The sequence below is a fragment of the Entelurus aequoreus genome, linkage group LG04, assembly GCF_033978785.1.
Source record: "Entelurus aequoreus isolate RoL-2023_Sb linkage group LG04, RoL_Eaeq_v1.1, whole genome shotgun sequence".
Lineage (NCBI taxonomy): Eukaryota > Metazoa > Chordata > Actinopteri > Syngnathiformes > Syngnathidae > Entelurus > Entelurus aequoreus.
Genome location: NC_084734.1, coordinates 62,104,282 through 62,119,317, shown reverse-complemented (window position 1 = coordinate 62,119,317; position 15,036 = coordinate 62,104,282). Strand labels below are relative to the sequence as shown.

Below are 15,036 nucleotides of genomic sequence, written 5' to 3'. Positions count from 1 at the left end.
ATAAATAGTATAATTTGTCAATAAAGTTAAAGTTGAATATACCTCTGCATAACATTGTAAGTTTATTAACATTAATGGAAAAAACACACCATTACCGTCTGCCACCGTGGTTACAGTGAAGTCAAGTGCTACATAAGCTTCATCATATTCTGGTACGGCAAAAAAAAAGCATGTTTCCCAAGGTCACACGTGCCCCCACCTGGCATTGCACCGCACCCCCCTCCAGAGGGGGCCGGCCCACTATTCGAGAAGGACTGCTCCAAACCGTGTGTGTGTGTGTGTGTGTGTGTGTGTGTGTGTGTGTGTGTGTGTGTGTGTGTGTGTGTCATTCCTGATATGTAGTTAACTGCAATACTGTTTGAATGTGTGTTAATTGTAGTAACAATCCAAAATGTAAATAATCTAATTAAATGTACCAATAGATTTGTACATTCATTATAACTATATTTTTTGGATCAATTGACAGTTTTTGCCAAAAATTCACACTATCCCTCCTTGCCGAAAAATGGAAAAACTCATAAAAGTGTGATAAATTATATGTGTTTTGGTAATTTTTTTTTTTTTTTTTTTTTTTTTTTTAGCTTTAAACTCTTTAACTCTTTCAGAAGCTTCTAACCTATCCATAGATATTAAGTTGTCGTTGTTGTTTTTTTTAATGAATTTTATATTTTACTCTCTGTTTGTGAGAAAATGTTTTATTATTTTTATAACGGGAAACAAAAAATATTGCTCAGTGGAATACTTGAGATTAGGTACTAGGGGTGTCTCGATCCAATATCGATATTGGATATTGGTCCGATATTTGCAAAAAAAAACTATTAATTATTTTTCGGGACTTATGCAGATCCGAAATACACACAAACAGGTACTAATAGGTAAAAAAAAAAAGTTGGTTTAGAATAATAGGTCCCCGTTAAAGACAATATAAATCCTTTCCAGACAGTTAACAATAAATACAGCAGGTTAGTGTTTTTCATATCTCTTTGTTCTTAGTTTGAGTGATTTCACTTGCTCAAGCCTTTTCTAACATTCCACACTACAGAACAATAAATGTATGTATGATTTAATTGGCCAGTACTCAAGGCTCCAATATTGGTGTCAGAAGTGAAAAAATTGTATCGTGACACCCCTAATTATAATGATGTGTATGTTTATTATTTTACTTGTATTTCGAAGTGCACTGCATCATACCGACTGTTGTTTGTAATGTTTTCCTACCCCATTAGAGGGTCTTAAAGATACAATCAGTAACACTGCAAACCACAATAATAAACACAGCAAAAGAAAGCCAACAATTGTGGTGTAAGATGGGCATGTGTTAAGAAGTCTGTGGTTGCCAAAATAACACAAAAGGCAGAAATAATGTACCCTACTGGTGTATGTCTGGACCCCGAGATGCAGAGACGTCAGGCAATTTCGTAAAATAAGCCCTTATCATCAAGTAAAGCGCAGGTGCACGAAGATCAAACATGAAAAGCGCAAAGGAAACAGAGTAAACGATCCAAAAGACAGGGCTGGCATAAGAAGCATTGTGATTGGCAACCAGGGACAGGTGTGTCCTAATTGCCAATCAGGGACCGCTGAGGGAGCCTGGGCTCAGATCAGAGCAATGGAGGCAAACAGGAAGTGGAACGAAAAATTTGAGTGCTGGACCAGAAATAATACAAAATACAATAAACTAAAACTACTAAATAAATAAAAATACCTAAAAAAAACTGCCATGTGAGCTCATATGACAAATAAAGTTGGTTTAAAGCAATTGTGTCCAAAGTGCAGCCCAGGGCATTTTTTCCAGCTCTTTTTTATTGGTAAATATTGAGTTAATTATCAATAAGATATACTGTATACTATTAGCTCAACCATTTAGTTAATAACATAACTCAAAAAATTATTGGTGGATTTTGATAAAACTTTTAGGAAATGTCAGAAAAGAGATAAGGAACAAGTGACTTGACTTTGGGGGTGATGCGGATCATTTCTACTACGTTACATTTCATTTAAGGTAGAAACAAAAACGGATTAACTCGCCGGAATTTAAAGACAATATAACATTCATCAATAAACGTGGATGCATATGCAAAAGTGCAACATATTTATCTGTACAGTAAACTATTTATTTATATCTGCACCCTATTGCTCTTTTATCCTGCACTACAACGAGCTAATGCAACAACATTTCGGTCTTATCTGTACTGTAAAGTTCAAATTTGAATGACAATAAAAGGAAGTCTATATCTACGTCTAACTTCTCTGTGTCTATGCTAGCAGCCGTGCCTCCACGCAAAGAGACAAAGAGAGTGAATGACTGACACGGGAGTTCACTCCGTTGAACAAATGCACACAAGTGCTGAGACCGATGCAAAGAGTGAACTCTCTTGCAGCCTGTTTAGAAGTAACAGACGAACAAAACAAACAAAGGCATACTCTGTAATTTCAGTTATTATTTGGGCTCGTTTGTCTGTCTGTTACTTCGCAACATAGCTGAAAAACGCATGGGCGGATGTTGGTTTTTAGCATATTTAATGTACAAACCCCGTAACCATATGAGTTGGGAAATTGTGTTAGATGTAAATATAAACGGAATACAATTATTTGCAAATCCTTTTCAACCCATATTCAGTTGAATGCACTACAAAGACAAGATATTTGATGTTCAAACTCATAAACTTTATTTTTTTTTTGCAAATAATAATTAACTTAGAATTTCATGGCTGCAACACGTGCCAAAGTAGTTGGGAAAGGGCATGTTCACCACTGTGTTACATGGCCTTTCCTTTTAACAACACTCAGTAAACGTTTGGGAACTGAGGAGACACATTTTTTAAGCTTCTCAGGTGGAATTCTTTCCCATTCTTGCTTGATGTACAGCTTAAGTTGTTCAACAGTCCGGGGGTCTCCGTTGTTGTATTTTAGGCTTCATAATGCGCCACACATTTTCAATGGGGGACAGGCCTGACTACAGGCAGGCCAGTCTAGTACCCACACTCTTTCACTATGAAGCCACGTTGATGTAACACGTGGCTTGGCATTGTCTTGCTGAAATAAGCAGGGGCGTCCATGGTAATGTTGCTTGGATGGCAACATATGTTGCTCCAAAACCTGTATGTACATTTCAGCATTAATGGCGCCTTCACAGATGTGTAAGTTACCCATGTCTTGGGCACTAATACACCCCCATACCATCACAGATGCTGGCTTTTCAACTTTGCGCCTATAACAATCCGGATGGTTCTTTTCCTCTTTGGTCCGGAGGACACGACGTCCACAGTTTCCAAAAACAATTTGAAATGTGGACTCGTCAGACCACAGACCACTTTTCCACTTTGTATCTGTCCATCTTAGATGAGCTCAGGCCCAGCGAAGCCGACGGCGTTTCTGGGTGTTGTTGATAAACGGTTTTCGCCTTCTGTAACTTGCACTTACAGATGTAGCGAACAACTATATTTACCAACAGTGGGTTTCTGAAGTGTTCCTGAGCCCATGTGGTGATATCCTTTAAACACTGATGTCGCTTGTTGATGCAGTACAGCCTGAGGGATCGAAGGTCACGGGCTTAGCTGCTTACGTGCAGTGATTTCTCCAGATTCTCTGAACCCTTTGATGATATTACGGACCTTAGATGGTGAAATCCCTAAATTCCTTGCAATAGCTGGTTGAGAAAGGTTTTTCTTAAACTGTTCAACAATTTGCTCACGCATTTGTTGACAAAGTGGTGACCCTCGCCCCATCCTTGTTTGTGAATGACTGAGCATTTCATGGAATCTACTTTTATACCCAATCATGGCACCCACCTGTTCCCAATTTGCCTGTTCACCTGTGGGATGTTCCAAATAAGTGTTTGATGAGCATTCCTCAACTTTATCAGTATTTATTGCCACCTTTCCCAACTTCTTTGTCACGTGTTGCTGGCATCAAATTCTCAAGTTAATGATTATTTGCAAAAAAAAAAATGTTTATCAGTTTGAACATCAAATATGTTGTCTTTGTAGCATATTCAACTGAATATGGGTTGAAAAGGATTTGCAAATCATTGTATTCCGTTTATATTCACATCTAACACAATTTCCCAACTCATATGGAAAAGGGATTTGTACAAAATATATCAAAATGGAACACATTTGGACACCTCTGCTTTATTTGGCGACATCATATCTGCATTTGTTGGAGGAGTAAAGACTACATTCCTCAAAAACCCTACTGCTACTGGTTCCTTATCTCTAACAGTTCCCGGCAACGTTACCTTTCTTTGACCTGCTGACGACAATGTCCTCTCCTTCCCGCTCCTCCCTTTCCCTCCAGCGGCGTACCTGCTCCTCCCTCATCTTGAGGAAGAGGATCCTCTTCTGTTCTTCGCTCAGGGCCTCCAGCACCTCCGGCTCCACCCACATCTCCTCCAGGATTTTAGCCAGCATCCTGAGGCTGTGTCCCCAGCAGGAACCAGAACTGACCGTCAGCCCTGTAGACGTTCTGTCCACTCGGTCTTGTTTCACTGGTGGCTTAATAAGGTGTGCTGGGGCTCAGGTTCCCTGCTCTGGGACGGAGTTAAGGATCAGGTAGAAGATGCCCTGGTGTCTTTTTGTCCGACTGTCCTGAGGTGCAGGTGTGTCTGGATGGACTCTCCGTAGAGCTGGTACTCTGATTTCTGAAAAGAGAGCGAGGTTGTTCACTGCATCTCCATTCAGCAGAACACAATTGGTCAATACAACAGGCAGTTTGTGTGTGTGTGTGTGTGTGTGTGTGTGTGTGTGTGTGTGTGTGAGTGTGTGTGTGTGTGTGTGTGTGTGTGTTTTGTTTGCTGTGCATACAGCAGTGTTTCCCAACATTTACTGAGCCAAGACTCATATTTTACATCAGGTAAATCTCCCTGCACACAATCAAACGTGTCAAGACTTATTTTGTTGTAGAAATGGCAACAGATGGATACACAGGTTTATTATTATCCTCCTGCCATCTAAGGAAAAAAAGTGTATTTATTCTGCCCTGTTACTACATGTTGCTAGCATGGATACATTAGCAACTGTACATTATTGTGGTAAATAAATCATATTTTACCAATGAACATTGCTTCCAGGATTTTTGCTGGCTTTTTGTGATTGTCGCGGCCTAAACTATCTGATTTCACCGCAGCTTTTTCCAAAACTTGCGTAATAGTTGCAATATTTTAGGCTAATTGTATTTAATAACATTGCATCAGCTAAGTGTTCTTTGAAAAGGAAATGTGTGGTCACGTTAAAAATAATTTCAAAAGCTTTTATTTTTTTTATTGAATGAGTATTAAGTGATGGGTACTTCACATTTTAATCAACACGGTACCAATTCCTTGTACCTGGGAATCGGTACCGGTACACAACGTTTCCAATTGTTAGTACTTCTGTGTTCATGCGTTAATAAATGTTAATTTATTTAATATTAAAGTTGTATTTTTTCATTTAACATTTAACACTGATCGGATAATGATTACGGTGCTATCCAGTTGTTACATCTTGTTTTCTTATACTTTTGAGTCTCATTTGCAAGTGTTGTATAGCAGACTTTGCATGCAGCTGCAATTCTAAAGCATAAGATGGCAGTAGTGTATAGGCTTCAATGTGTTGCTTAGTCAGGGAGTAGTCTTTGCCAATAACACTTGAATCTGCTTTGACCAAAAAAAATGAAACTTTTTGCAAATCAGTTAAATTTGAATGTTAGAAGGTGGAAATTTGGCCACACAGTTTTGATCAAGTTTTTCTTTAAGATGGTATCATTGTACTTTTTACAAAGTTATTCCAAATAGGAGATACTAATTTACTATACACTTTCCCCCTTTTACCACATATTTTTCAATGTAGTTAAAACCTGACAACTGTAATACCTTCACCACAAATACTGTATGGATTTAAGCATCTGTAATTACACTTCCCAACCACTAGTTAATGTAGGAGAGACATAATTCATACATACAGTGTTTTTGCCTAGTTCCTTCAAATTGAAAAATATGCCAACAAACGACTTGAATGCAACAAACAATGATCGGGGTAGGTTTTTATTGCTACAAAGAAATGTGTAAATGTGGTTTTGAAGACATTTTGTGTTGATTGTCAGTGTGTAATATGTGTTATATGTGTTTTATGTCGCACGTTTGCACCAAGAAAAATTCCTAGTTTGTGAACCAGTTCTCAAACAATGGCAATAAAACTATTCTGATTCTGATTCTGATTCTGATATATGTGCAATGCCACCACTAAACCCTAAATGATAACATGTGGAATATGGACTACAATGCGTGCAAAGGGGCTGTAGACCATCTACATAAAGTAAGCACAATTATGCATCAATTATTTGCTATTTTATATTATGTTAGTATAAATACTAGTGTATAGTGTAGTTGGGGATGAGGCTTTAAACCAGGGGTCCCCAAACTTTTTGACTTGGGTTAAAAAAATGTGTCCGGGGTCCGGACTGTTTATATATATTCCGAGCGTGATGATGTCACGTTTTTGATGGGAAAATGCATTTTTAGACAACATGATTTGCCTGAGCGACTAGGAGACACCGAGAGTAACAGTCGGTAGAAAATGGATGAGAAAGGACAGATTAAAAAAACAAATATATATATATATATATATATATATATATATATATATATATATATATATATATATATATATATATATATATATATATATATATATATATATATATATATATATATATATATATATATATATATATATATATATATATATGTATATATATATATATATATATATATATATATATATACAAAAATAATGTAAAACATAAAATATAAAATATAATAATAATTATATAAAAATATAAAATATAATAATAATTTCTTATTTTATTGTATTTATTTTTTATTTATTCTTTATTTTATTTTTTAATTTAATTTAATTTTTAATTTTTTAAAATAATATTTTTTATTTTTTTTATTTTTTTTTATTTTTTTTAAACTTAAATTTTTATTCTGTCACATGCATACATATATCAACAGGGTCAACATCTTACAATATATACATAGTCAATTTATATTCCATATCAAGCATTTGTGGTGTCATTTTCCTGAGTTTTGTATTCAGTCCATTTTGTCCATTTCTCAAGAAATAGTTCCTCCTGTATTCTGAGTCTATGTGTAAATCTTTCCATTACATATAGTTCTTCCACAATGCACAGCCACTGTTCACAGGTCGGTGAGCTGCTACTACGCCACAGTCTTGTAATTGCCTTTTTGCTGGCTGCTAACAAAACCTTGACTAAATAGAAATCATCGAATTGCATATATTCCTGCGTCAAGTTTCCCAAGTATAGTATCATACTTGTTTTTGGAATGTCATATTGTAGTACTTCTTTTATCACTGACCACACGTCATACCAATATTTTTCAATATTGGGACAGTTCCAGAACACATGTTCGTGGTCAGCGTCCATATTTCCACATAGCCTCCAACATGGTTGTTTCTTTGCTGCGACTCTTCCGCTTATTTTTGGAGTTATAAAGTATCTAGTCATGTTTTTCCAGCAAAACTCCCTCCATACCCTAGAACTCGTGGCCGTGCACTGCGTTTTACAAATATTATACCAGTCCTTTTCAGTGATCTGCTCCCCAAATCCTCTTTCCCATTTCTCTTTAATGTACATGGTTGAAGTCCCCTTGCTTGTCATCAATCCCTGGTAAACAGCTGAGATCACTCTACATTTTTTATTATTATAAGCTTGTACCATTATTCTAATTAGCGGGTTCATTGATGCCCTTTTAATTTTTTTAATATAGTAGTCCCTTATCTGTAAATACCGGAAGAACTCATGTTTGTCTAGATCATATGTCGCCCGTAGGTCTTCGAAACTCCTCATCTGCCCATCTTCCAACAGTGTGCACATTGCCGTCAAGCCTTTTCGTTCCCACTGTTTAAACCCATGATCTTCGAACCCAGGCTTGAAATTGGGATCACGTGTCAACCATCCTAGTATCTTTCTTTCATCCTCTAATTTGTATTTTTTTGAGATATTATTCCAAATTCCAATTGTAAATTTAGTAATCGGACTCAGTTCTGCCTCTACTCTCTTTTCTATTGTTTTATTTGCCAACAAGTTTTTGGATAAGATCTCTCCCCTGGTCTAATTCAATTCCCTTCCATTTCGCTTCGTATTCTGGTCTACACCAGCATACTAGATACCGAAGTTGGGCTGCATGGAAATATTCTTTCAGATTTGGCAATGCCATTCCCCCTTTTACCTTGGGCAGCTGGAGAGTTTTCGAACCTAATTCTGGGGTCTTTTACCCCCCCATATGAATCTCGATATATTTTTTATCCCACTCATCAAATTGTATTTGTGGTACTGCTACTGGTAGGGATTGAAACAAGTACAAGAGTCTCGGCAACACATTCATCTTGATTATTTCTATTCTTGAGCTTAAGTCCAGACACAGCACTGACCATCTCTCCAGATCCATTTTAAGCCTCAGATTTATCGACCCATAGTTGGCTTTCATATAGTTTATCTCTTTCCCTTTGTTATATTAACTCCCAAATATTTGACCATTTCCAGGTCCCAATTTAGTTTATACGTCTCTCTAATTTCTAATGAGGGGTTATAGTTTAACAATAATATTTGTGTTTTTGTGACATTTTAACTTATACCCCGAATATCGTCCATAATCTTCGAGGGTTCTCATTAATCTAGGGAATGTTTTCTTCTGGATCTCGGAGATAGATCAGTACATCGTCTGCAAAAAGCCCCACCTTGTGTTCATTATGTCTAATCTGTATACCTTTAATTTCCTTGTTTTCTCTAATCAGTTGGGCTAATGGTTCTATAAATAATGCGAATAACGTCGGGGATAAACAGCAACCCTGCCTGGTAGACCTCTCCAATTGAAGCTTTTCGAAAGACTTCCATTTATTTTGACTCTAGCTGATGGTTCTTGGTATAGTGACTTTATTATCTGTACTGATTTTTTTGTTAAAGCCTAGTCTTTCCATTACTTTATACAGGTATAACCAATTTACACTGTCGAATGCTTTGTGAGCATCAACACTCACGAGCATAGCACTTGTTTTTGTCTTCTGTATTTCATCAACTAAATGTAAGGCTCTCCTTATGTTATCCTGAGTTTGTCTTTCCCTAATAAATCCAGTTTGGCAGTCCTCTATTAGATCCGACATAAAGTTTTCAAACCTTTTTGAAATAATAGATGTATACAACTTGTAGTCCACATTCAGTAGCGAAATAGGTCTATAATTGTTACAGTCTTCTTTATCTTTACCTTCTTTATGTATTACTGATATAATCGCTTCTTTCCATGAGGGGGGGAATTTTTCCTTTTTTAAGGGTGTAATTAAAGGAGGTCTGTAATAAGGGAATCAACTCTTCTTTAAATGTCTTGTAAAATTCGGCACTAAAGCCATCTGTCCCCGGGGATTTGTTATTTTTGGTCCTTTGTATTGCTTCTTCAATTTCCCCAATTGTTATATTAGCGTTTTAGCATCTTGTTTTGGCTAACTCCCAATGAAGGCAGGTCCAATGAATTTAAGAGAAGTTCCATTTCCTCCTCTCTTGCCGCAACTGGTTGTGTATATAGTGTTCGATAATAATTTTCAAATACGTTTTCAATCGCTTCTGGATCGTATAATAGGTTGTTGGTCTTGGGGTCCCTTATTTTGTGAATATTATTTAATGTTTGTTGTTTTTTCAGTCTCCTAGCTAACATCTTTGTTGCTTTAGAGCCTCCCTCGTAGTATGTTTGTTTCACAAACCTGGTCTTTTTTTCGACCTCATCCATAAGCATTTCGTTTACTTTTTTTCTCATGTCTTTAATCTGATCCATTATCTCAGAGGTTCCCACTGTTTTATGTTGTTGTTCCAAATCTTTCAATTTTCCGATTCGTTTTTGATATAATTCTAATCTTGCCTTTTTCATAAAAGATGTTTGAGCTATCAACTTCCCCCTTAAGACCGCCTTCAGAGCATCCCATAAAATTGTCGGCTCCACCTCCCCGTTATCATTCTCTTCTAAATATGAGGTTATATCTTTTTTTGTTGATTCTATCACACTTTCACTATTCAGGATGCCCACATTCAATCTCCATAACGTGTTTTTCTTCCTACTATTTAGATGAATTGTCAAGTATATGGCACTATGGTCTGAGAGATCCGTTACTCCTATGTTGCACTCCTTCACTCTGTGTATTTCTTCTTTGTTCATCAGATACATATCTATTCTACTGTACATTTGATGTGGTGCTGAGTAATGAGTATAGTCCTTCTCCAACGGGTGTAGTTCTCTCCATATGTCTATTATTCCCAATTCCTTCATCATTATGTTCACATATTTGCTAATGTGTTCCTTACTTCTAATCGTGCTTGTCGTGTCTAAGTTATAATTCAAAGTCAGATTAATGTCACCTCCACACAGCCAAACCCCCTCTGCTTCTTTGTTAATAACATCAAATATTTTCTCATACGTGGATTTACCGCTATCTGGGGGGACATAGACATTAATTAACGTTACTGTTTGGTTTTCCAATTTCCCTTTCACTATTATATATCTCCCCTCTTTATCACATATTTCCTTGATTAATTCAAATTTAACTGAGTTCGATATTAATATGGCGACACCCCTCCTATTACTCTGTTTTAAGAATGTACTGTAAAATGTATTGTTGTACCCGAGTTTCCTGAATTTTTCATGTTCCTGTTTAGATAAGTGCGTTTCCTGTAAATATATTACCTGCATCTTTTCCTTTTTGAATTTAGCCAAGACTTTGCTTCTCTTAATCGGATTGTTTAACCCATTAACATTCAATGACACCACCCTTACTTCATTACTTTGCATAAAGGTTTTCCTTTCGTACTTTTTCTGTCTTCCCTGTATCACGTCTGTTGCATGTTTCAGTTAAATTTTTTTGAATAGTGAAGAAAATAAAAATAAAAATAAAACAAGAAACAAAAGATGACCCCCAAGGTACAGAGGCTCGCTCGCGTGATCCTCTCCAATCCTCAACCTGGCTAGCTTTAACCATTTCCTATCTCTATCGCACAGCGAGCGACTCTCCTCTACACAGGTCCCTCAACCATAACATTGTGAGTTAGAATAAAAGAAAAGATAAACAAAAACCCCTAAGAGGGTATATAGGAGAAAAGTCAATGTTCCAATAAGAAAACAAAAAGTATCAATATCCACGGTTCATGATTCTATATCAAAGTTAAATCTCTGGGATTATATCTATATCAGGACAGAGAGCATATTCCTAGTTATACTACCTAGTAACCAGTGTTCTTTTTTGAACATGAGAGACAAAAAAACAAAACAGAAAAAAACCGGTAATATATATGCGGACCTATATGTGCACATACATGTAAATACATATACGCACTCACCCACAACCACGCATATATTCACTTGAAAAAAGGAATGTGGTAGTATTCATTTCGCATATCAAACTACTTCCATTGCACCAGGGTACGTATAGACCCGTCTCCCGAGCGCCCCAACGGGCGCCACCGCAGCACCACAACACTAAACCGGCTGTCGACCCAGCTACGGCAGCACCCACCACAGCGCCCCGGAGACAAGCCCACCGGGAACGAGGACAGGGGAGCCCCTCTACGCTAGCATGTCCAGTGTAAAACAAAGTCAACAACTTATCCATAATATTGATGTATATATAGATCGGTCTCATCCTCAACATATATGCAGTACAACTGAGTAATAAAATAGAAAATAATAAAAAATATAAACAAATAGAAAAATATAGAGGGAGAGAGGGAAATAGGTGGTGAAAGCAGAGACAACAATCGAGCTGAGACGAAGGGGAAATGCCTTCCAAATCCCTCTTTTAGTACACAAGAGTATGAAAAGATATTCAAGTTGAACCCTGTACAGATCAGGTTCCATAATGTTTTGTCGCCTGTATGATATCCAATGTTCAACCAATTTAGTCCCTTAAATATTATACATTCTCCCTTATACCGTCATCTTTCCTCTCTCCCTCCGTGGAAAATATAAATAAAAAAGGTTTACAGTAAAATACATAAAGGATCATTACAAACATGTAGTGCTTCTAAATGTTTATCAGATACCCACGTAAAATCCCATTCACACATACATATGCATACAAAAACATGCGAACTTGCCCACATTCCCACAAAAGCACAAGTATTTTTTTTATTTTTTAAACTTGGGACTTCCTGTGGGCCGGATTTTGGATGCTTGGGCCATAGTTTAGGGACACCTGCTCTAATCCTTACATACCAGAGGAGAGGAGGGAAGAATCCCTACTATCACTACAACTACTACTACTATCTCTTAATGAAGAATGATTATTTGTAATAGAGTAAACTATTTTTGTTTCATAGCAAGATGTATCATTTTATCAATCTGATGTAATTAGATTTTTTATTGCAGGTCAGTGCCACTTACTCCTGCCGCTGGAGGTCACACAGGTGTCCCACATGATACATGTCACAATGCATAAGTACTTTTTATGTCTGTGGATCGTGCATGGAATAGCGCCAGGCCATCTATTTTTGGAGGGCGTAGCAAGAGCGCTTATCGTAGACAGTGTCGCCTGATGGCATGGCATGAGCGCAGGCAATGTGCCCCCAGCACTAAGGAGTGGTGAAACAGTGAACCAGATGTGCAAAGTTTTTTTGGAAAAAGTACATAAAATCTGTCTTTTACTTATTTAAAATAAATACAGGATGTTGTATTATTGTATAGCTCACTTTTAAAGTTGTATTTTGTTCACGTTCTCTTGTTTCTTAAATGTAGCGGCTGGTTTGTGTTTTTGGTACAATATTTGCTGGGTTGTTGATAAATTGTTACCGCATCAAAATCTGTGTTATAAATTATTACCCTTTCAGGGGTGCCAATACCTAATCTCAAATATTCCACTGAGCAATAATTTATGTTTCCCATTATAAAAATAATGTATTATTTTCTCACAAAAATAAAATAAAATATAAAAGACATAAAAAAACAACAACAACAACAACTTAATGTATGGATAGGTTGGAAGCTTCTGAAAGATTTAAAGTGTTATAAATCCCATATACACTACCATTCAAAAGTTTGGGGTCACCCAAACAATTTTGTGGAATAGCCTTCATTTCTAAGAACAAGAATAGACTGTCGAGTTTCAGATGAAAGTTCTCTTTTTCTGGCCATTTTGAGCGTTTAATTGACCCCACAAATGTGATGCTCCAGAAACTCAATCTGCTCAAAGGAAGGTCAGTTTTGTAGCTTCTGTAACGAGCTAAACTGTTTTCAGATGTGTGAACATGATTGCACAAGGGTTTTCTAATCATCAATTAGCCTTCTGAGCCAATGAGCAAACACATTGTACCATTAGAACACTGGAGTGATAGTTGCTGGAAATGGACCTCTATACACCTATGTAGATATTGCACCAAAAACCAGACATTTGCAGCTAGAATAGTCATTTACCACATTAGCAATGTATAGAGTGTATTTCTTTAAAGTTAAGAGTAGTTTAAGGTTATCTTCATTGAAAAGTACAGTGCTTTTCCTTCAAAAATAAGGACATTTCAATGTGACCCCAAACTTTTGAATGGTAGTGTAACTTATCACACTTCTATGAGTTTCTCCATTTTTCGGCAATGAGGGATAGTGTGAATTTCTGGCAAAAACTGTCAATTGCTCCAAAAATTATAATCCATCAAAAATCAGTGTTGATATGAAGTGAATTATATTCATATAGCGCTTTTCTCTAGTGACTCAAAGCACTTTACATAGTGAAACCTATTAAATAAGTTACATTTAAACCAGTGTGGGTGGCACCAGTAGCAGGTGGGTAAAGTGTCTTGCTCACGGACACAACGGCAGTGACTAGGATGGCGGAAGCGGGGATCGAACCTGAAACATGAACTATTGACCTAATAAAGGCTGTGATTACCTTATCTAAAGTATTTCACTTTGCAACTCCTTTTTGGAAAAATTGCCTATTACACACACACACACACACACACACACACACACACACACACACACACACACACACACACACACACACACACACACACACACACACACACACACACACACACATACACACACACATTTGTTTTGTATTTTGTATTTCTGTCTATCTGTGTTGGCCCTGTGATGAGTTGCGACTTGTCCAGGGTGTACCCCGCCTTCCGCCCGAGTGCAGCTAGGATAATAAATAGTGAAGTAAGAAGTTGGTAAAGCAAAAGTAGGTAGTTGGAAGAGCAACATTTTTGTTTGTGCTTTTAGTCAGATGGAAGCGAAAGTGGAAGACTACCTGTTATCCACCTTTTCATTTCTGTGTCCTTTACAGTAGCACACATTTCGCTGGTGCAATCACAACCTGGCAAAATCTTGCAGGGTCTGACTGAAGTGACAGACTATGACCAGCATATACTAGTGAAAATGTGTTTTCAAACACTGCGAGGCAAACAAGTTATATATCGACTGCAGTCTTACTCGAAAAGCTTTATAATTAATCTGACTCACAAGCGCTCATATGCACAAACCCCTTTCCAGAAAATAACCTCCACACGCAACACTGGTAGCCATTAACAGCCCAGTTAGTCATTACAAGGAAGTCCTCAAAAAGCAAATTCCTGGCAGTTACTTTATTCCCCCTTCAAAGTGTGCGTAAACAACAATTCAAAAAGGGATGACTCCGGATGAGCCAATGGGATTGAAGGTATTTGATAAGGTTCAGCCAATGGCTGCAGGACGGCGGTCAGACAGTGTTGACACAGGTGAAACATCAGGCCTGACTTTGGGGCTTCAGGTGTGGCCACGTGTCAGCCAGATTTGGAGCTAAGCATTACGCTAAACCTTTCAGCAGGCGTGCTCTTCAACGTTTGTGGGTCTTACAAAGCTGCACAACAATTATTTTCTGCCTCTAACAGCTGATTCCAAATTAGATATTGATTCAAAACCTTTAAATGTAATCCTAACTACCACATATTGAGATAACAGTAATGGTGGGTGAAGTTTTTTCCACAACAACCTGCAGACACAATCGCCATGGAAACATTATT

General features: G+C 37.2%; 1 protein-coding gene across 2 annotated transcripts in view; it reads right to left on the bottom strand.

Annotated features, from left to right (window-relative positions):
* LOC133648898 (SH2 domain-containing protein 4A-like) overlaps positions 1-15,036 on the bottom strand; it is a 35,480-nt gene that overhangs the window by 16,067 nt on the left and 4,377 nt on the right. For both annotated transcript variants that reach the window (XM_062045422.1, XM_062045421.1), the window contains exon 2: positions 4,241-4,642. In XM_062045422.1, coding sequence (XP_061901406.1) covers positions 4,241-4,412 — 172 coding nt within the window. In that variant the 5' untranslated portion in view covers positions 4,413-4,642. The remainder of the gene's footprint in view (positions 1-4,240; positions 4,643-15,036) is intronic.